This window comes from Myotis lucifugus, unplaced genomic scaffold, assembly GCF_000147115.1.
Source record: "Myotis lucifugus unplaced genomic scaffold, Myoluc2.0 scaffold_419, whole genome shotgun sequence".
In the NCBI taxonomy this organism is placed as follows: domain Eukaryota; kingdom Metazoa; phylum Chordata; class Mammalia; order Chiroptera; family Vespertilionidae; genus Myotis; species Myotis lucifugus.
In genome coordinates this window covers 445241-467208 of record NW_005871467.1, presented here as the reverse complement: position 1 = coordinate 467208, position 21968 = coordinate 445241, and the positions used below count along the sequence as shown (strand labels likewise).

At 49.2% G+C, this 21968-nt stretch overlaps 1 protein-coding gene across 1 annotated transcript in view; it reads right to left on the bottom strand.

Moving 5' to 3' along the window:
• Positions 1 to 4000: 4000 nt before the first annotated feature.
• SYNE2 (spectrin repeat containing nuclear envelope protein 2) overlaps positions 4001 to 21968 on the bottom strand; it is a 254062-nt gene continuing 236094 nt past the window's right edge. Inside the window, 14 exon segments of the mRNA XM_023743920.1 lie at positions 4001 to 4974; positions 5215 to 5264; positions 5644 to 5730; positions 6486 to 6677; positions 7765 to 7893; positions 9042 to 9242; positions 10173 to 10375; positions 11245 to 11359; positions 13514 to 13653; positions 14535 to 14603; positions 15123 to 15405; positions 16812 to 17006; positions 17861 to 17998; positions 21914 to 21968. The exon segment at positions 21914 to 21968 is cut by the window's right edge and continues 26 nt beyond it. Coding sequence (XP_023599688.1) covers positions 4752 to 4974; positions 5215 to 5264; positions 5644 to 5730; positions 6486 to 6677; positions 7765 to 7893; positions 9042 to 9242; positions 10173 to 10375; positions 11245 to 11359; positions 13514 to 13653; positions 14535 to 14603; positions 15123 to 15405; positions 16812 to 17006; positions 17861 to 17998; positions 21914 to 21968 — 2080 coding nt within the window. The 3' untranslated portion in view covers positions 4001 to 4751.

Genomic DNA, 21968 nt, shown 5'->3' with positions numbered 1-21968 from the left:
ATCCCTGAACTAGGGGGAGTAGGAGCTGACAACTATCAACAGGAATTGAGTATTGAAAAACAAAAACCCACCCAACTACACTTTTTAAAAAATCTTCACCTGAGGATATTTTCCCCATTGATTTCTAGAGAGAGTGGAAGGTGGCGGGGGGGTGGGGGGGGGTGGGGGTGGGGGTGCAGATGGGAAGGAGGAAGGAGGGATAGAGAGAGAAACATCCACATGAGAGAGACACATAAATTGGTTGCTTCCCACATGTCCTTTGGTTCTCGAGCTAATGCTCTAACCAGTGAGCAAAACCAGCTAGGGCCCAACTACACCTTAATGTGTGATGGGACAGTGATCCACTCTTTTGATATTTAAATCATCATTTAATATGAGAAACTTATTTTGTGGGAATGAGTGAGATTTGGGCTTATTTCCAAACATGAGGGTCTAATATGGAGTCGTATAGACAAATTTCAATTATATAACCACCATGGACTATTCTCAATGGACTATTCTCTTAGCACAGTGTTCACTCAGGTTCCTCGGAGAGAGCAGGCAGTGCCTGAGGGGGACTGTGTGGGCACCCAGAGCTGCGCTGTGTTTTCACATGTTGTTCTAACTGCACTCCCTCCCCCCTCACCACACCTCCTCGGTCTGGCCTGTCACATGCTTGCTGTCCACCAGGACTCCCTACAAAGGATTCAACCCTAAAATAATTTTGAAGAGATTTTTCCTGACACATTGAAGTGAGAACAGAGGATTATCGTTTGTCAGCCTAATAAGAGCAGGTCTGGAGGCTAACTGTGTAAAAACAAAACTCAAAGTCAAAAGCTCTGCAGTGAGACCCCCTTTATTTGGATTACTTCCCCTGCTAACTCAGCTGGAAGGACAATTATTTCAGATGTCAGTAAAAAACAATCAGTTTCCAATTCTTGGCAGAGTTATATTATATGTTCATAGATATAAGCCATTTTCTAGCATGTGACAATCAAGTTTGGTTGTATTTAAATTGGCTGAGGGACTTGCATAAGTTGACACCTCTTCAAGGTGAACCTTCCATTTCTAGGTCTGTTTTGAAACCAACCATTTTTTAAAAATAAGATTTGACACATTTCTCTAAGCACTAAAAACCTTTTAAAAACAGTAAAGGTTATGTGAAGGGAATTGTAAAAATACATCATTTAGTACCTAAAAATATTTGAGCAACACTTACTGTGTGCCAGACAGTTCTCAGTGCCTCACCCATCCAGTTAATCCTCACAGCAATGACTGTTGTCCTCTCTTTTTGGCTGTGGAAGCCAGAGAGGATAAGCAAACTTGCTCAAGGTCACTCAGGGAATAAGTGACAGAACTGAATGCAGGCCGTGCAGTTTAACTAGGTAAAAGCAGCCTGACAAGCATGGCTGCTCTGGCTTCAGTGGGGCCTGCTTGTGGTGGGGCCGGCCCCAATTTCTGGAACACCCTTCTAGATAACAAGTCCCGTCCCATCTTTTACACACGTGTAAATTAAAGGCCAGAGGGGTAAACTGACCTGCCCAAGGTCAATAAGCCTACATCCGGCAACGCTTAGGCCAGATTTTGCTTCTGGTTAGCATGGTCCCTGCTGCAGAGCTTGCTCTGAAAAGCCTCAGTGCGTAAGGGAGAGACCGCTAAGTTACAATTGCCTACCTTCTCAGCTTAGATGGGGTTCACATGAACTTTTACAGAATAGCATCCTTTTTTTTTTAAAAAAAAATACATTTTTATTGATTTTAGAGAGGAAGGGAGAGGGAGAGAGAAATAGAAACATCAATGATGAGAACCATTGATTGGCTGCCTCCTGCACGCCCCCACTGGGGATCAAGCCCGCAACCCAGGCATGTGCCCTGACTGAGAATTGAACCCGAGACCCTTCAGTCTGCAGGCCGACACTCTATCCACTGAGCCAAACCGGCTAGGGCCCGAATAGCATCCTTGACAGGTAGAAAAAATAAGATGCATTTTGTTATTCCAGTCCTCCCATCCTGGGCTCATCAGCTAGTAAGTAGTACTGCCCTCACCTCCTCTTATCTGTTACTGCTTTCCCCAGGTGCAGTTTCTTGGAAGTTTACCAGTTTACTCATGTAAAATTCTCACATCTTTTAGGCACTGCTGATTCCCTGCGGTTTCCTATAGTGTGAAACACATGCTTTTTATTCTTTGTAGCTCTCCAAGTTGCTGGAATTTGGGCTGTAGTGGCAGCTCTAAAGATATGCATTCTTTGTGATATGTGATCTTATAACCCTTTTTCTTGCTTTGGAGTCGAGGATCCTATTCATTTGTGGGCCAGTCACTGTTATGTGATGTGGGTTTCCTTGATGGGCCAAGGCTTGCGATGCCGGCCCAGAACAGCGCCCGTTACCTGCACAGCCTCTGCGGCTGCAGGTGTTCTCTGCGCGGTGTCTACCTGCTGCGGCTCTCGGTCCTGTCACTCTACTCAGTGGCCCTGTGTACCTGAGACTGTTGGCTGCCTATCATTTGTCACTTTTTTCAAATGAATGCTTTGTACCATTAGCAGGCTTTTAAATTTGGGCCTTTTTACAAATGTTTGCTGTTGTGTGAAAGATTTTGAGATCTGCTTTCCGTTCCTCCAGGTACTGCTTTTTCTTTGCTGTGTCCCTTTACTGTCTATGGCATTGTTGCAGAAAGAAGTTTAATGTCACATAAGCTAAATAAAGTGTTTTTCATAATTTTTGTTTTAAAACTGTATTTGTTGAGAGTTGAGCATAAGGATTTTCAGGGAGCATTGCCATTCTATTCTGAATTCTATTCTATTTTAGGTCTATTTTAGGTTTGCAGAGCCTTTTAAGAATTTGATGAAAACCACGGATACTCTTCCTAGAAAAAGGTACATAAACACAAATGCTTGTGTACAACTTCAAGAGTTAAGAATCTCTGACTTATGGTGTTGAACGCTTTTTACAATTTAATCGTTAGCTAATCTCACACTTGTGATTTATGACCACCGGTGCTGTGTGCTCAAGTAAAATGCAGCCCACAAATATAAATATATAAATTTGGGTAGATTTTCTGTAATTATCTCATCTGAGTCACTTAGTATTAACCCCCACGTTAGGGGTGGGGAAAAAAGATTCATTCATGCTGAAGTTATCGTAATGAAACGTGCCTTTGTGGTGGGGAACACTAAACCTTAGGACAGTGTCAAGCGGGTTAGGTTTAACTAACCTCTGGGGCTGCACTGAGTTTCCTGTAGAAAGGCTCCCCTGCGGGGAGGGTTTATCCTGAGACTTGGTGTGCGTAATTAGGCTTCAAAATGCAAACAACACTTCCCTTCCAACTCGGACTCGCCAGAGTCCCTCCTTAAGGGCAGAAAAGGTCTGAGTGGTCCCCTCCTTTGGTCAGAGAGGTGAATTATTTTAAAGAATTAAAAGACTCTGAAGTTACTTGGTAAAAAGGTACCTTTCCCCCCCATATCTCTTTAACGATCCCTTTCTGTGAGCTGCTTGTGACCTGCTGCGTCCTGGGGGTGTCTGATCCACAGAAGCGGCGCCTCTTCGGAAGTCGCTTCCTCGGCTTCCCCAGAGGTTAGTTTTGGGAGGAGAGAGGGGACTGAGGTTGCTGCTGAGTCAGTGGTGTCTCCCAAGGGGCAGGTTAGGAGTGGTTAACGAGGAACTGGTTCAGAAACTTCTAACCACCCTCTTTTTTTTAAGTGAAAAATGAGAGCGGTAGTGGGACTGGATGCAAAGCAGGTGGCTCTGCCTATGTTTGCTAAACACTATTGGTTCGCTTTGGAGAGAGCTGGGAATAGAAAGATCTGGGTGAAATTATCCTTCCCTGCAGCTCTACAGGGTCACACACCGAGAAACTGCCTCATATAAAGGTGTAGGTCTCTAGATTTCTTATTATTCTGTACAACGTTAAGTAAGTAGAATATAAAGCTTATCTCAGAACTAAATAGTTTAAAAATAATTTTTGTGTTCTGGAAGATTACATACACTATTTAGCTGCTTTGTAACATAATCCAGCACAACAAATGTATGGCTATTTTTTGTTTTAATGAGAAACATTGTACATACGACAAACAGCTTCAGGTATCTGTACCAACCCCCCTGTAGCCAAACAGTTAAAACCTGAAGCAGCACTTTGAATGTGAAAAGTCTTATAAAATTAACTTATAAAAACGCCCCTATCAAGTATGTATTTTGGCATTTACTGTACATTAGTCCAAAGCTAAAATCTGATTTTCTTAAAAAAATCAAAGTTTACATTCATACAGATTCAGCATTGTTAAAAAATATGCACAACACATCCATGCAATATAATCTCTTTAAAAATTTAACGCAATATAAAAGAGCAGATCTAAGTACTGAACAGAACATTTTGGTTTATAACCTGTAGCTCAGAATTGTTAGCTGATTGGAGTAAAATTTAATTCTAAACAGTTAAAATACGATTGTTTTGTTCCATCAGCCAAGGGTGCACGCGAGTTTCCGAACCATTCCTAAGGCAGAATCCGCTTGCTTGTTTCTAGAATATATACTATGTGATGAACACTACTGTTCACCTGACCATATTAGCTACATTTTAATAATGTTTACAAATAAGTCAGAATTCACAAAGTGCTTGGCTCCTGAGGAAACTGCAGTTTCCAGGGATCCCCAAACCAGTCCTCTGGCTGCGCCCGGAGGGAGGTGTCGGCAGCAGGTCCCTGGGCGGTGCTGCCGCTCCGTCACTCACAGGTGGGTCCGGGGCCGCGAGCTGGGCTCCCGAGGACACAGGCTGAGCCTCTATGTGGGGGGTGGGCCGTTGGTGTACCTCAGCATGGGGTAGAAGGACCTGGCGAAGTTGTTGGCCTGCGTGCAGCTGTAGTCCTCCTCGGAGGAGGGCAGCAGGCAGGCCAGGAGCAGCAGCAGCAGGAGCAGCAGCTGCAGGGGCAGTGCCGCCCGGAGCACCCGGGACAGGAAGGAGCGCTGTGGCCGAGAGCGGCCTGGGTCAGCCGGGCCTGGCACCCTGGCAACAGAGAAGGGGGAGAGCTCAGCAAGAGGCCTGGAGGCAGAACCCACTCCCGGTTCCTGACCGCCCGCTCATGTAAGTAAGACGCCCAGGACTGAGATTAAAATGGGACCAACGGCTGGGTGCAGGTTTGGGAGAGAAGCCTCCCCCTTTCCAGATGGATGAAAACCAGGTTTTTACAAAGACCTCGATCGTGGCCTTGGTGAGTGGGTGGACAGGGGCATTCAGGGCTGTTACCTGCTGTCTGTCCTGTTCTTGCCTTTGGTAGTTCTCTCTGCTCCGGTCTCCTGGATGAAAACAATCCAGTTAGTGACCTGAATATAATTCTTAGTTCTGTCGGTGAGGAAACATCCTTCCTTAGGTGGGCTTCCTGACAAGCTTTGGCGACTAGAGAACACGTTTGACACGAAGCTCTGTGAGGTAATAGCTGGGTTTGTCGATCTGTTGTTACTGGAGACCAGGAAGCCTCCAGTTGGAGGGCTCCCCTCTTTCCCAACCTGCTACCGTCCCAGAGAGGAACTCGGAGGAAGCCTTTCCCCACCGCGCCGCAGGCTGGAGCAGTCTATGGCGCCATGCGCTCTCTGGGGGCCTCGCAGTCCCCCGTTCCTGTCCTCTCAGTGGCTTTGGAAACTAATCAGTGCGGTTCTCACAGGGAAGGGCTCTCACCTTTGCCGGGGAAGCTGGCACGCACACTGCTGGAGGCTGGTCTCCAGCATCCACCTCGTCCAGGCCGGGCAGAGACGGGTCTGGGATCTGCAATCCATACCCCACGAGTCCATTCAGTTCAGGGAAACAGGTTCTGAAGTCTCCACAGCACAAAAACGTGCTTCGTGCAGAGTCTTCGTCACACCACCTCCCCTCCCCCAGCTCAAATCTTCCCGGAAGAGGGGCTTTTGCAGACAAAAGGGAATGTATGTAAACAAGGCCAACTTCTTGCATTAAAAACCCACAGCACATGTGGGGGGGAGGCTGAGGTCAGCAGGAGCAAGAGGGACAGAAGGAGCTGGCAGTGAGCTTGCGCAAGTGCTGCCGGGACCGCGTGCCAGCGAGACCACGTGGTCCTGCTGCACAGGAGGACATGTGGACTCCGGACTGGAGGGGCCACGGTTTGGGTGTTCGTTTGTTCTGAGTTGGGACACATTTTAAAGGCCAGAAAGCAGACAAATGAGAAAGTGGTCAGAGGAGAGTGAGCGGGACAGAGAAGAGGACTTGAAAGTGTGACACGTGAGAAAAGTGAAGGCTCGCGTCTTCAACGTGAAGGCAAGGCAGAAATGGTAGAAGCACTGGGATTGTTCTGATTAGCCCAGCCCTGCTGAGAGGAAGGCACTCTTGTTCCATCCCTCTTATGCTACAAACGATGAAACAGCTTAAAGGGCTTATGTAATGTTCTAAGGCCACACGGCTAGAGAGGGGTATGACTCGGGACGCCACTCCCACGGCGAGCTCGAGGCTTTCCTGCCTGCATCTGTTATGACATCTTTGTATGTGAAAGCCACCCGGGGACTCACCTGGCTTCCCTGCAAGGACATTAAGTCATGGGACACTTGCTCCAGTAACCGTCTGAGTTTCTTCTCAATGACGTGCACCTTTTCTTCGGCCTCAATGTAGTCTTCTCCGTGCCCCTTAATGAGAAGGCTGTCTGAAATCTCTTGTAGGGAGTTCACCTGAGGTTGACGTTCCATTAGCTCCTTTTCCAGTTGCTAAGGACAGACAAGTGTGAAACAGTGTTTATGCAAAGGGGAGCTAGTGCGGCAGGAGCAGGTGCTCATTCATCAGGGATGAGCGCTGGCTGGTGCTCCACTCCAGAACCTTCTGCTCCTCCCGCCTATGTCCACAAGCCCAGCATCCCTTGGACAGCAAGCTGACTACACCCTGCCCCTTTTTATTCCTTCTCATTCTGGAGACAACTGTGTTGCTGGAGGAGTCAGAGGAAGAAGTGAGGGGAGACAAGGCCCTTATCGACTAATGGCAGGAGGGCAAGGGAAAATCTAACGAATTGAGAAAAGGCAGCGGCAGCGTACTATTTAGAAATATGGAGGCAGCCGGCAAATTTGCTTGTATTGTTGAGGGTGGTTATGTGGCTCTCTCGCTGTCCAATATGGTAGCCACTAGACAACATGTGGCTGTTTAAGTTTATATTAATTAAAATGAAAAGTTCATTTCCAGTCCCACCAGCCACATTTCAGGGGCTCAGTAGCTGTCACACCGGGCAGAGAGCAGACAGAACATTCCGTCACAGAAAGTCCTGTGGGACACAGCGATCCTGCAGGGCGTGGCTTCACAGAGCTTTTAGCACAATGATGTTTTTTAAACAATGACCAGCATTGTGATTAAATGTTAAATATTTAAAATTAAACCACATATAAGTATGTGGATAAAAATGTCCACTTGAGTGCAAATGAGGTCTCATGTTAACACGTTACTGAGATAAATATATGGAAACACAAGTGACCTCTGAGAAGGAAGGCTTTTCTATAGTGGATAAAGGAAGCTCATACAGGTGGACCACCTGCATCCGATTTCCCCCGAAATGAGCCATATTCACACGGGAGAAAAGTGCTTCAATGGCCTTCAGTGTCTCAGGATATTGCTAAACTCCCTTCAATTCCTGAGCCTTGAAGACCTCCTGCTCTGGGCCCTGCTCTTCATCCCTGCAGGTCATCCTGCTTCAGAACACAGAGGGGTGCTCAGACACCCACTGGCACTGCTGTTCCCAGAAACTAGGTGAGGCTACCTAAGGAGGACTCCTGACAGGCCAGGAGGTGCAGAGCCGCCCAGGAGACTTACCAGGAGTTCCTCCCGGCACCCCAGGAGAGCCTGGGGGTCTGCCTTTGGGTCAGTGACATGAGCCTGCTGCCTCCGGCTCTCGGCACTCGCCAACCACAGGAGCAGATTCTGACTCAACTGGTGGAAGTCCTTAAAAAACAACACACATCACAGCGTTGGCCATGAGAGTCATCTCTCGTCCATGAGAGTCATCTGCTCTTCTTGTCCTATCCAGTGGATAAAAGGCCCCAAAACAAGGAAAGGGGGAAGGAGAGAACACTGGGCACAGCTCCAGGAGGCAGGATGAAATCTGCCAAGTGAAAGGGGCTGCCGCAAAGGCGGGGCTTCAGAATGCCCCACCTGCTATGACAGGAAGACCACACAAATGTGCTGGGTTGAGTGGCCAAAGTACTTAGTTACACAGAAATGCTATTCCTTGGATGAATGGTTACCCCTGATGTATAATAACCCAAGGACAGGGCTGCATGTGGGCTTATTGGTGGCTCATGCTCCCTATGATGGGGTTAGAGGTAACCTGGGCTGAGCATTTAGTATGTGTCAGGTGCTGGGCTAAGACTACAAGCATACTGTCCGAAAATGAATCCTGTGATGGAGACACTAAAATTATTCATATATATATATATATAAAAGGCTAATATGCAAAGTGTCCCCTCGGGAGTGTCCCCTCGGGAGTTCGATTACTCGCTATGACGTGCACTGACCACCAGGGGGTGGCACGGAATGAAGGGAGGTCCCAGCCAGCAGCTGGCAGCTGGGGAAGGAAGGGCCCAGCCAGCACCTGGAAGGCCCTGATCAGTCCTGATTGCCGGCCAGGCCTAGGGACCCTACCCGTGCACAAATTTTGTGCACCGGCACTCTAGTTTTTCAGATAAGAAAACTGAGGTCCAGAAGATTCAATGATTTGCCCAAAATTATACGGCTACTAAGGCTGTGGAGCAGGTTAAACTGCTCCTTGTTCCAGGGCCAGGAGCCTTCCTGACAAAAGGACAGAGATGGGGCAATGTTGGAGTGGCATTTCTGACCCCTGGAATGCCTGCTGAAACCCTCACACGATGAGTGGCCTGGGCAGCAGAGCAGGAGACCCAGGGTAAGCGTCAGGCTGTGAGACAGCAGGTGGGCCTCTTCAGAAACAAATGGTAAAGCACATGTTTCCTAACACAAGACACATTTGGCTGTGCCAACGCAGCCTGACGATGATAAAAATATCCGCCCCTCCCACCCACGTGGGCCTGGCTGTGCCCGGGACTGGGCCTTCAGCGCCAGCTGTGGCGGCGTACCTGGCACTGCATGAGCGACTGCCGCAAGCCCTCTCTCCAGCTCTCCACCGCAGCCCGCGCCGCGTCCCAGTGCAGCCGCAGCTGGCCCACGTTCTCATGGAGCTCTTTGGACTCGCCGCTCCCCGTCTGCAGGAACTCCTTGCTGCTCACGTTGAGAGAGACCACCAAAGCCTTGTAGGTGTCCAAGGCGTTTAATATCTCCTGCCGCAGAAGGAAAGGCTGGGTGAGGCGCTCTGAAGAGAGTGGTGTGGGGTTCACTTAGAACCTCCGTGGGAACAGATCTTCCAAACGCGTCCCCAAGCCGAGGCCACAGAAGCAGGGCGACCTCGCCTATGACTGGCTGGGAAGCGTCAGGTGAAGAAGCTGCCTTACAAGGTCAGTGCACTTGGCCGCTGGGCAGAGAGCAGAAGCCTGTCTCCTGGCCGGCCAGCTCAGCCAGAGGCCAGCTCAGCCGGGCCCGCTGAGCTCTGGCTGGCTTAACACTTCTGGATCAGATTAAAAAAGTCTTGCAGATAAAGTACACTTGGTTACACAGAAGTGCTATTCCTTAGGGTGAATGGTTACCCCTGATATATCCATGCACAAGTGAAACAACAGTACAAACACGAAGGGCCCCCTGTCCTGGGTCCTCTTAGAAGCACAGGCTCATGCCCCTCCCTGTTCCCTGGCCGGGCATTCCAGTATGGTGAAGACTGACTGTGTGGCTGACAACTCCTAACTGTGTAGTAGAGGAGCCAGATCAGGCCGCCGAATCCAGCAGCAGGTGAGCTGGTCACTCCCCACCCTCACTGCTCCACCACCAGCCTGGACCGCACACAGGCTGGAAGGGTGTTGTAAGCTGCCTCTCAGTGGCCACTAGCACCTCTGCAAGAGCCGGCAGGTGCCTCTGAAGTCAGACTTCCCAGCTCTGGGCATCTGAGCAACACCTGCCCAGCACTGCGCTGGGCTTTGGGTCCATCTGTAGATGAAAACGAAGATCTGCATCCACGTCCCTGCCAGCTGCAGACGTGAAATGGAAGAGAGGGACGGCCACCCCTCCCCCGCCCCGCCCGACAGACTTGGTCTGCTCGGCCAGCACAGCCAGCACCTGCAGGCGCACTCTGCATCCCTCTGCTCCACCCTCCGCCTCACCTTCAGTCTCTTCACCCTGAGTCCCAGTTCCTGGGCGTCAGAGGGAGGCTTGGCCGTCTTTAACGTTTCCAGCTCTGCTTCGGTGTTTTTCAGCCAGGTGATGGTGTCGTTGACATCAGCGTTCAGCTGTTGCAAGTCTTGTTTCATTAAGAGTTTCTTCCGAAGTTCCTGTGCTTGAATCAGCTCCCAGCTGTCAAAGGCACCTGGAATAAAAAGAAGCAGCTCTGCCAACAGAATTCTCTGCCTCCAACTAAGTGAGGGTCAGAGTGATAAGACCTGGAGGGGATGCTCTTTGCTGAGGCTCAGCACTGGCGAGTCCTTCCTTTCCCTGGAGTGTGGACGGGCACGATCCCCGGGCTCTGGCTCAAGGCCACGGCCACCACACTCCCACTGAGGCTGGGGGGAGGCCACCACACTCCCACTGAGGCTGGGTGAGGCCACCACACTCCCACCGAGGCTGGGGGGAGGCCACCACACTCCCACCGAGGCTGGGGGGAGGCCACCACACTCCCACCGAGGCTGGGGGGAGGCCACCACACTCCCCCCGAGGCTGGGGGGAGGCAGCTCGCTGGGTAGGAGACCCCGCGTGTGGCCAGCATGTGGTCTGGTCCCAAGTTCAGCATTTCAGTTCGTGCTGTAGTTGCGGCCCTTTCTCCTTTGGTCTGTGACGATCAGGTCAGGGCTATCAGCTTGACTTTAGACTCGGTTGAGTAATTATTTTTATAATCATTGAACTGGTCTCATGGGGAGACACCTGACAGACCGCTTCGAAAATAATCTTCCTGTGTCTGCTCTTCACATACAACTGAAGTCACTAAAACATACACTTCATCACTGAGGCTCACTTTGTCTGTATTTAAAGATTAGTTTTGAATAGTCTAGGAATGTGTTCATAAATACAAGTCAGCTAATTCTAAAATAACTTGGCAGCTGTGGGGGAGGGTAGCAGTTTTGCTGAGTTACATAGCTGGGCAATTCCTAATTAATATTCTGTCGAGCCGTGACTGAAATCCCCGACTAACCCCCCAATACAGACTCGAACCCTCTTCACCACCACCTGCTTTCACGGTACCTGACTGCTGCCCGGTGAGGGGGGCCAGCCCCTCGTCCTCCGGCTGGGGGCTGCCATTCAAGACGCTTGGGCCTTCCTTGCCACCATCAGTTCCTGGAGACAACAGCAGCTTTACCTAGAAGGAGCCAACTTTATGTTATCATCTATCCATTTCAGGCTGAAGAGTATCTTGGTTCATGTTAACAGGTACGAGATGAGGATCTGGGAGCCCTTTCCTTCCAGGGGGAACCTCCTGGAAATACAAGCGCTTCGGGTGTGGGTAGGTAGCACTGATGAGCAAGCCCAGCTGCTGGCCCAGGGAGGGGGAAGCCGTGGTGAGTCCACACTGGGAATAAAGTGACCGAGCTGACGTGCGGCGACCTCACACTCCCCAAAGGAACCGTGCGGAGAGTTAAAACCACCGTGGAGCTTAGCACCTTTTTGTCTCTACAGACGTTTAGTTCTCCCTCCCAGTCACTGGAGAGCGGGGGGCACTCCTGTCCCAGGAATCGGAACCACACGGACGATGAATCTGCCCCCGGCTGCTCATTACCCAGCATTTATTCTTCGCTGCTCTTCTGTCATCACAGAGCTGACTGGTCTGTTATCTCAGGCCTTTCCAAAAATAAACGTAGCCTTTTTAGAAAAGCCACGGTTTCTTTGGATTGTGTCCATCTGGCCTGTTTGTGTGGAATGAAAAAAATAACTAAAAAACCTTCCGATTTCTGGTGACATCCTGGTTTCAGACACCAAAAAAAGCGGTGAGCCGTTGAAACCGGCCAGGCGAGGGAGGGACACGAGCATAGTCACTGGAACTATGGGTGTAAAGCAAAGGTGAGGTGCTGGGGTCCCCCCCCCCGACTGTGAGGTCCTATTCTGCAGAGAGACAGGCTACAAATGACAACTGCTTGCTCAGCAAGAGCTCCCAAATCGGGCCTGGGCAGCCACTATCGAATGACTCCGGTCTGACCACGTGCAGCCAAAAATCTCCTCCAATTATCGAGCTCTCTTCACTCCTAGACACAGAGGGCACGCTGAGGACTCATCCCGTGAGGCTGACACTGCTGCTGGTTCTTCTAAGGGATGACACTGAACATGCAACTCACTCATCACTAACTCTCTGCACTGAGAATGATCTGGGGCCAACATTAGATCCTAGGCAGGCTGTGCCCCAACAGCTGTGTAGCCGGAGGGGTGCCAAGACTATGTTCCCAGAGGGAAATGTAAGAAGGAACAGCACTGTTATAAATAACAATAATGACGCATATACACAGTAGGATATAGCAGTAGTAATAATGATGATGGCGACCACTCCTGAGGGCCTTCTTCATAACTGCGTCCACCCAATCCTGACAACAATTATGTAAGGTACGTTTGCCGCAGGTGAGGGAGGCTCACAGAGGCAGGTCAAGGGCTTATGGATCCAGAGCAATTTATTGGCAGGGCTAGGACTCAAACCCACGTCTACCACAGTACAAGGCCAAATCATATGGATGGGAAGTCATGATTTTTGAACAGGGTGTGCCCTGTGGTCAAAGGGAACCATAACCAAGGTCTGGGAGCTCAGGTGCCACTCAGGGAAGCCCGCCCTTCACTTCTCCATCATTTACATGGATGACCGACTCAACGGTAATAACCACTGTTACATCATGTCCATACACACACGGAAATCCATTTCTGAGGGCCCCTCACGGCACGTTCCTGACAGTCCTTCCTGAATTGGCCAGAAACCTATTTTTAACTCAGGTCAGTTTCGCCAGGGTTCTAATGAAGTGTGGACAGCTTGGCAGAGATACTGTCACCGGGAAAACCAACTCAAAATGTTCCTGGGAGCGAGCACACAGTAGGCACCAAAGTCCCTCTCCTGGAAAATTTTAACTATTTACTCCTGCACTTGGGTGAAATAAGCCAGTCAGAGATAGACAAGTACCATATGATTTCACTTATATGTAGACTCTAATGACCAAAGGAAACTAATAAAATAGAAACAGACCCTCAGATAGAGAACAATAAGATAGAGAACAGACTGACAGCTGTCAGAAGGGACGGGGTTGGGGGGCTGGGTGAAAAAGGTGAAGGGATTGAGCAAAACCAGTGAGAAAGAAGGGTGTGAGGAGGTAGAAGAGAGTAAAGGGGGGATGGATGGTGATGGAAGGAGACTTGACTTGGGGTGGTGAATGCACAATACAATGTACAGATGATGTATTAGAGAACTGCACACCTGAAACATAATTTTATTGACTGATGTCATCCAATGAATTCGATAAAAAAATTTAAAAAAACGACTTACGTAAGCTGGTTTATAAGGGGTGCTGGAATCTGAGGGGATGGGTTGTACATTCCTATCACCTCCCATTTGTTTGTAGCGATGCTTGGGACAGGAAGGACTGTCAGGAACGTGCCATGAGTGGGCCTCAGAAATGGATTTGCCTGAAACAAAAAATAGCAAGTGACAGTCCATTCTCTCCAACCAAAGGATTCCTGTTTAGTTACACAAAAAGGTCACGGCAACATGGCATCAGGTTACGGTGGAACATGAGTTCTGCAGCTTTCCTTGCAAAGCATGCACGTTTGCAAAATGTCAGTATGTCCCAGAAGGGAATGAAATGAGTCATGCAGCTGAGCAACACTGGGCCTTCGCTAGATGGGTTCACCATGGAGCACAACGAACATATGATTTGCTGCGGGATGAGTGGTGTTTTGGAGCCGGGTCTCGTGGTGGGGACACTGGCAGCGAGGGGGTCTGGGGCCACGAAGACTGGAGGCCTTTCAGGAGGGGGGTGGGGAGGGAGTGGTGAACGGGATCAGAGGGCCACTTGTGGCTGCACCCAGTACTGCAGGTGGGGCGGGCAGGGAATGAAGATGAGAGCTGCAAGTAGAGGAAAGGAAGGTTTCTTCTGCAACCAGTGCAACAGCACCTCTACCCTCACCTACACTCACCCACCCTCTTCCCAGGAAATCACCGTAAGCAAGGAAATAGTTCCAAACCAAGCCACCATGAAGAAAGCTTGGCCCATGCCAAGGGACTGGAGTTAGACGGCAGGAAGATAAACACTTAAGAAGGCACCACGAAGAATTCCCTTCTGCGCAGGCCTGAGGGGGAGAGGGATGGCGGCGAGGCTGCTCTGGTCTGGGTGGGGGTTTGGGAGGAGTGCGCAGGTATGTGTGAGTATGGCAGTGTGAATACACCATGAACGAGGCCATGGTGTCCACGAAGGCAGAGGTCAGACATGACGTGGGAGCGAGGTTTAGGATGCAGTGTGCGCCGAGGGTGCTGCCATGTTGAGACACATGCACGGGCAGGGGCCTACCAGAAGACGCTTTCAAAGTTTTTGTGGTCATTTTAAGATATGCCTCAGGATTTTCAGGGATTTCTACATCTGAAAAAGAATAATGTCAATTTCCTCACTGCAGGAACGCCCCAGTATCAAATTAAAACAGTAGAAACATTGTCAGCCGGAAGGAGGAAGGTAACTACCCTTTACCTGTTTTATTAGAAAGCTTTAAAAAAAACCCAGAAGGATTTTTTCAGCCAACTCCCAACCGTCCAAAGCAGTGGTGGGGGAGGGGCGGTGCACAGAAAGAATGAAAACTCTCAATCTATGGGCAGTCAGAAAAACTGGCCAGGAAAGTTCCCTGATGAGCCAGGGCCATCCGTGAATAGCCTCAGTGGCCTGAAGTGAATTCCCGTTTTTTTTTCCCCTCTGATCCCCTCTACCATAGGAGTGAGCCAACTCTCAGGTGAGTCGGAAGTGGGCAGGACAGAACGCAGGAAGCCACAGGAAGTCTGGGCCAGCCATAGCTGGACTCCTGATCATTGAGAGCTGGCCGTGTTGTGAGGAGCTAAAAACATAGCCACATGGTCAATTTCAAGGTCTCTGGACACCCAGGCCTCTTACCTGACAGTGCACTGTAGTATGGGCCCTCCTCGTCGTCTTCGTGAGAGGAGGAGCCCCCCACGTCACCTGTGTGATCCCACTCCAGAGGGATGGAGTCCACGCTGACAGGGGTCTCGCAGCCAGACCGCTCGGGCCCCGGGCCCGGGGGCACCAGATGACAAAGGGCCTGAGGAGATGAGGGCTCCTCCATCTCCCTCCGCTTACGCCAGGCGTCAGTCTGGATCTCCCTGGGGTCTTCCATGTCCGTTTCATTCTCAGAGGCCTCCTTTTCATCTTCCAAGCCCTAAAACGGGAGTATCCAGTTTTAAGAATTAACCAAACCATAGGCGACTCCGGTTCTGAGGAGCGTTGGGAGTTGGCCCGCCCAGCAGTTCCCGAAAATGGCCATCAGTTCCCAGGCCCTGTTCCTGGTTATTCCAATTTAGACTCTACATCTAGTGTGGGACCTACAATTGGTATTTGCCAAAACTCCATTTTCTTTCCTAGGAAAAATCTTAAATTTGATAATCTACACTCAGCAACTTTATCTAAAAAAGAAAGGGAGGCCAAAGTTTCCTTGATGGTTATATGACAGGTTCCTCCAAAAATCAGAAAATTAAAAAGTAAATTTTTTAAGGCAATTTGTGTTCTGAATAAGATTCACATGTTCAAGGACCACACGTACCAGGTTCTTTCTTTTTATCCCCAATCTTATTGTTTTTTATATATATTTTATTGATTTTTTACAGAGAAGAAGGAAGAGGGACAGAGAGTTAGAAACATCAATTAGAGAGATCGATCAGCTGCCTCCTGCACGCCCCCTACTGGGGATGTGCCTGCAACCAAGGTACATGCCCTTGACTGGAATCGAACCTGGGACCCTTGAATCCGCAGGCCGACGCTCTATCCACTGAGCCAAACCGGTTCGGCTTTATCCCCAATCTTATTGTTCAGAATACAGAATCGTATTCTCCCTGTGTTATCATGACTCTAAGAAAAGTGACTATCAATTGCTACCTTTAAAAATGAGAGTAATGAAATGATTTGTATAGTGCACCGAATATCCTAGCTACTTAGGCAATAAAAAACTGTCCTGAAAAAAAAAGAGAGAGAGAGAATAATGTAGGTTATTTTTGAGGCTATGTGTGATGAAGAAATTAGGTTTGAAGTTGGGCAGCTGACGACACAGAAAAGAAAAGATGGCCAATTGCGTTGGTCGAAGGTCATCATCGAAGCTTCAGGCACACAAAGGCAGTGGCCTCTGGGTAATGGCCCGACGCCACCTGAATTTCCCCAAAGGCCCCTCTGTCAAGGGAATCATCACAGCTGCTTTCAAAAGCTGGCGCTTTCGGCACTTCAACGGTGAGAACGAAGCACCAGAAAGGCACAGATATTAAGAGCTCCCAGACATTAACACAGTGGAAAAGGCCAGTACAACCCCCCGTTAGCACTGTAAGCAAAACCAGAACAGTTATAAAGATATCCCAGGAGTACTGACACGGGCCAGAAACCGCGTACCCAGGAGCACATGGGAAAGTGTCGAAGGGGCAGGACTTGGCAGACGGGCTACTCTTTCCACTGGGAGATGGGAGCCTCTAGGTAACCGTGCCTCTATATTAATAAGAGTGGAAATAAAATTTTTCCACGACAAGTCTGGTCAAACCCCAAGTCTGAGTGGCCCAGAAGCCCCTGTGGGTGCGCCCCCCTTACCGGGGCGTGGGAGGTCAGCCGCCGGTGGAAGCGGGCGACCCTGCCGAACACTTCCTGGCAGTATCGGTGCAGCTCCTCCAGCTCGTCCTCGATCAGCACGGCGTCCAGGGGCTCGCTCTTCTGAATCAGCTGCTCCCCGAAAACGATGAGCTGGTCAATCTTGTTGGTGTTTAATGTAATTTCCTGTTGGAAACCCTGTGAGGAACATGAGAAAGGATTTCAAAGAAAGGGGTTTCTCTGAGAATTAGACAATGTCTGTTTCTTATAACAAGCCATAGAAAAGTCATCAAAATGTCATGATTGTTTTGTGCCTTCACCTAGTACTCTAGCTTCATCCGTGTTGTTTTTTTTCTTAGCTTCATCCGTTTTTAACAAGGTGACAAACATTTAATAATTTACAACAACCGTACATATTTTTCTCTCCTCCTTCTGGGTACTGACTTTTCCAATTAAAATGATTCTAAAAGTTTGACATGGATGGCCGGCCATGCACTGTCATTGAGTGTGGTCTTAGCTCAACCCTGAGAGCAGTAATTTTCGGTGGAAAAAGAGTAGCCAGCCACCAACGGGCATTTGCTTCAGCGGACACAGTAAGAATGACCATTAGTGCCATTCTACCAGGGACGGAAATGTCCACCCTCAGCTTCTTGTGAAACCTAGCTCAGGAGGGAGTGATGTGAGGTTCAAGTGTGACACAGATTATTGGTAACAGTGGGAGAGGAGACGGTATCTGTTCTGGGCCGCTCCCTGATACAGCTGTTCCCGTTATACTGCACATCTGGAGAAACAGCATCTCGTGCCTTCTGTTTGGAGCCTAAAGAGTGTTCTCTCCCTGGATGATTATAAAAGACGAAGAGAAAAAGGGGCCTCACTCCACTGATCCCTGGGCTGCAGGGAACAGTATCCTTGCTGGTGAGCACCCCGCCGTGCCGGTGGAGGCAGCCCGGCAGCTTAACCAGCTCTGGAGCCTGCCCCCAGACCTGGCCGCTCGCCCGCCGCTGCGCAGGCAGCTGTGTTCCTTTACGAGGCGCCAGGGAAGGAAGGCTTACGTTGAGCTGGCGCATCTTGTCGTCAGCGTCGCTCTCGGAGAAGTGCTCCACGTTGGTCAGCTGCAGGTCCATCTCCGTCAGCCACACCAGGATGCTCTCCCTCGTGCCCTCAAATTCTTCCCTCTGGTTGGTGAAATGCTGCAAAAGGGGAAGGAAGTCACATTTATGCGGATGGCACATGAGAATGGAGGCCCACAGCAAGGCTCTAGCTGAAGGGAGAGGGTGCCTGGACTCAGAAGCCTGTCTCCAGGGACCTGGGGCCCACAGGGCACGCGGGCCAGTGCGACATCCACCAAGCCCCCAACGTCTCCGAGTCTCGGAGTCTTCCCTGGCAAGCGAGGTATGGAAATGCTGGCTGTGATCTCTAAGGTCCTGTCAGCATTTAAAACTCTCTGATTCTCGAGTCTAGGTCGGGGATTTTTCCAACCTGTCCTCTGAGCAACCCCCTCAAAGTCCAAGCCTGGCACCGGGCCCATTTTTACCCATCAGCAGACTGTGGAAGCTTGTTGCTTGACAGAGGATTTAGTAGCTTATGATGGAAAATTACTGCTCTCAGGGTTGAGCTGAGACCAGTCCCGTGTGCCTTCCCTGATGTAATTCTGGATGCGTTTCCATCACCCCCAATGAGGGATGCCTTTCAGGTTACCATGTCATAGACCAATTCCCAGACCAGCATTGCATTCAGCACCAAATGAGGTTTAGATTGTCACAGTCAAGTCAGCAGGAGATAAAATTAATGCAAGGGGGTTCTCCAAGAAGCTAGCCTAAGAGGGTTAAAAGAAAACCAAAAGCCCAGATTTTCATTTCTTTAGAATGGTGTCAAGAGGGCTCCGCCCTGAGAAAGAAGCAGGAATTAAAATGACACCTGCAGACACGGCACACACGGGTCCTGCCAGTTTACACCCGATGCACAAAGGCTGACATAGCACGTTTTCTAAATTATAGAAATCTAAGGTGAATGTTTTCATTAAAAAAAAAAAATCAAACGCAGCGTCTGAGGTTGGGCAGTGTGCCCTGGAATTCAGAGAATTGCTGTCCCAGCCTGCGCAGTGCAGAGGGGATTGCCATGTCCCTCAGGGTGCCAGAACCATCGGGACACAAAGGCGGGCTGAGGTCCAGCCCCAGTGACAGCAGTGCCCACAACGAGCTAGTGTGACCGTCAGGGGTCAGAGACGGCGAAGAGAGAGAGATCAGAACCATCGGGACACAAAGGCGGGCTGAGGTCCAGCCCCAGTGACAGCAGTGCCCACAACGAGCTAGTGTGACCGTCAGGGGTCAGAGACGGCGAAGAGAGAGAGATGTGTGTAACACAGATCACACAAACAAGCTCTGCCCAAGAGGCCAGTCCTTTAAAAAAAACAAAAATCTGGCAGGGGAGAGGAAAAGGAAGATGGCAGCGTAGGTAAACCCCTGTACTTGCTGCCTCCCACAACCACATCAAAATTACAACGAAAATACAGAACAACCATCATCCAGAACCACTGGAGAGCTGGCTGAAGAGAAGTCCTACAGCTAGAGAAGTAAAGAAGAAAGCACACCGAGACGGGTAGGAGGTGTAGAATGGGCTGATCTGGCACCCATGTGGGCTCTTTTTTAACGGGGAGGGAGATCATCTTTGTGGAGGCCGCCCGGAGGAGCAAATGGTCCCAGCCCCATCCCAGGGTCCCAGAGCTGGGAAAAGAAGTCCCTATGTTCTGTAAAAACCAGTGCAGATTGGGGCTCAGTGATACAGAGGCTGCAGGAGACCCAGTTCCTCTTAAAAGGTTGGCACCACAAACTGAACATACAAGGTCCTGCTTCCTCTGAGCTCCAGCACCAGGGTGAGGCTTTGGGGAACACAGATTCATACCAGGAGGAACTGGATTGTCTGGCACTGGGGCAGGAATTCAGGGGCGGCTTTCTCCCAGATGGATTCCTATGCTGGGATATTCCCGGTTGCATGGCTGACTGGCAGCCATTTCTGTTTGCTCTGCCCTGGTGATTCCCTAAGACCCTGCCTCATCCAATTACAACCCCACCCAAGCTGTGTGCAACGGCTTTTGCATATGAATGGCCTGGTCTTGCTCAGGCTAAAATCTCTCAAATAAGCTGCAGCTGGGTCAGAAAGCCCCAAACCTATCAAGACCCAGTACCAGCAGCAGTCTGCCTTGCTTCATAGCTGGGCCTCATCTGGGCACTTCCAAACCCAATACAAAGAGGAGGAATCTGCAGATCTCTCTGTAGCACCTGCTGGGTGGCCCCAGGCAGTGGCTGGCTTTGCATCTCCCTGGAGACCCACGAGCCAGTGTACCCAGTGGTCAGTGTCAGACCACACCAGATTATAACTCTACACATCCATAAGCGACACACTCAAGGGGCAGACTCAGTGAGCACCAAAGCTCCACTGAAGCAAGTCCTGTTCCATAGGGGTGTCTCCTGCACAGCAGCTCTCCCACTGTAGTTGCAGCTGGTCCCCACAGCCAATTGGCCTGGAGGCCAATTTCTCTCAGTGACACCAACAGCAATCAAGTCTCAACTACAACAAGACTGTGCTTACAGCCCACAAAGGGGTGCACCTAGAGTGTTCACCTCAGGTGACTGGGGAGGCTGAGCCACTGGGCCCTATAGGACACTTACTACACAAGGCCACTCTGTCAACTCAAGGAGACTTAGCAGCTCTACCCAATACACAGAAACAAACACAGGGAAGCAGCCAAAATGTGGAGACAAAGAAACATGTCACAAATGAAAGAAATGGAAGAAAGCAAACTACTGGATATAGAGTTCAAGACCATGGTTCTAAGGTTACTCAAGAATATTCTAGAAACCTCCCCCAAAATGGAAAAGGATCAGTCAGAAATTAAGCATACACTGACTGAAATAAAGAATAATATGTAGGGATTCAACAGTAGAGTAGAGCATTCTGAGAATCAAATCAACGATTTGAAATATGAGGAAGCAAAAAACACCCAACCAAAAGAGTAAAAAGAAAAAAGAATCCAAAAATATGTAGATAGTGTAACAACTTCAAGCATTACAATATTTGCATTATGAGGGTGCCAGAAGAATAGAGAGAGCAAGATATTGAAAACCTATTTGAAGAAATAATGACAGAAAACGTCTCCTACCGGTGAAAGAAATAAACTTACAAGTCCAGGAAGCACAGAGAGTTCCAAATAAGAGGAACCCAAAGAGGACCACACCAAGACACATCACAATTAAAATGCCTAGGGCTAAAGACAAAGAGAATCTTAAAAGCAGCAAGAGAAAGCAGTTAGTTACCTACAAGGGAATGCCCATACGACTGTCAGCTGATTTCTCAACAGAAACTATGCAGGCCAGAAGAAAGTGGCAAGAAATATTCAAAGTGATGAATAGCAAGGACCTACAACCAAGATTATTCTATCCAGCAAAGCTATCATTTAGAATTGAAGGTCAGATAAAGAGCTTCACAGACAAGAAAAAGTTTGGTTCTTCACCACCAAACCAGTATTATATGAATGAAGGGTATTCGTTAAGAAGAGGAAGAAGAAAAAGAAAAAGATAAAAAATATGAACAACACAATGGCAACAAATACGTACCTATCAACAACTGAATCTAAAAATCAAAATAAACGAATAAGAAATCTAATGAACAGAATAAACTGGTGAATAAAATAGAATCAGAGGTATGGAAATGGAACAGATTGACAATTATCAGAGGAAAGGGGGTGGGGGAGGCAAGAAGAGATTAACCAAAGATCTTATATGCATATATGCATTACCTATGGACACAGACAATAGGGTGGCGAAGGCCTGGGGTGGGGTGGGAACCGGGAGGAGGGGGGCAATGGGGAGAAAAAAAAAAGACATCTGTAATAATCTCAACAATTAAGATTAAAAAATAGAGAAAAAAAGGAAATAGAATGAAATATAATACTTGATATTAAAAATAAAGAGGTAAAATTATTTTTATAGATAAAAGGTTGGCAGGTTTGGCTTGAACGAAAGGGAAGGATGTCAGACAGCTGAGGCCTGTGGCAAGCCTGCTGTCGCGTGCCGCCCCTCCCTGGCACCCTTGGGCTGAGCAGTTACTCTGAGCCTCCGCAGGACGGCCGTGACCCGCCTCTGGAGCCCGTCCCAGCGCTGG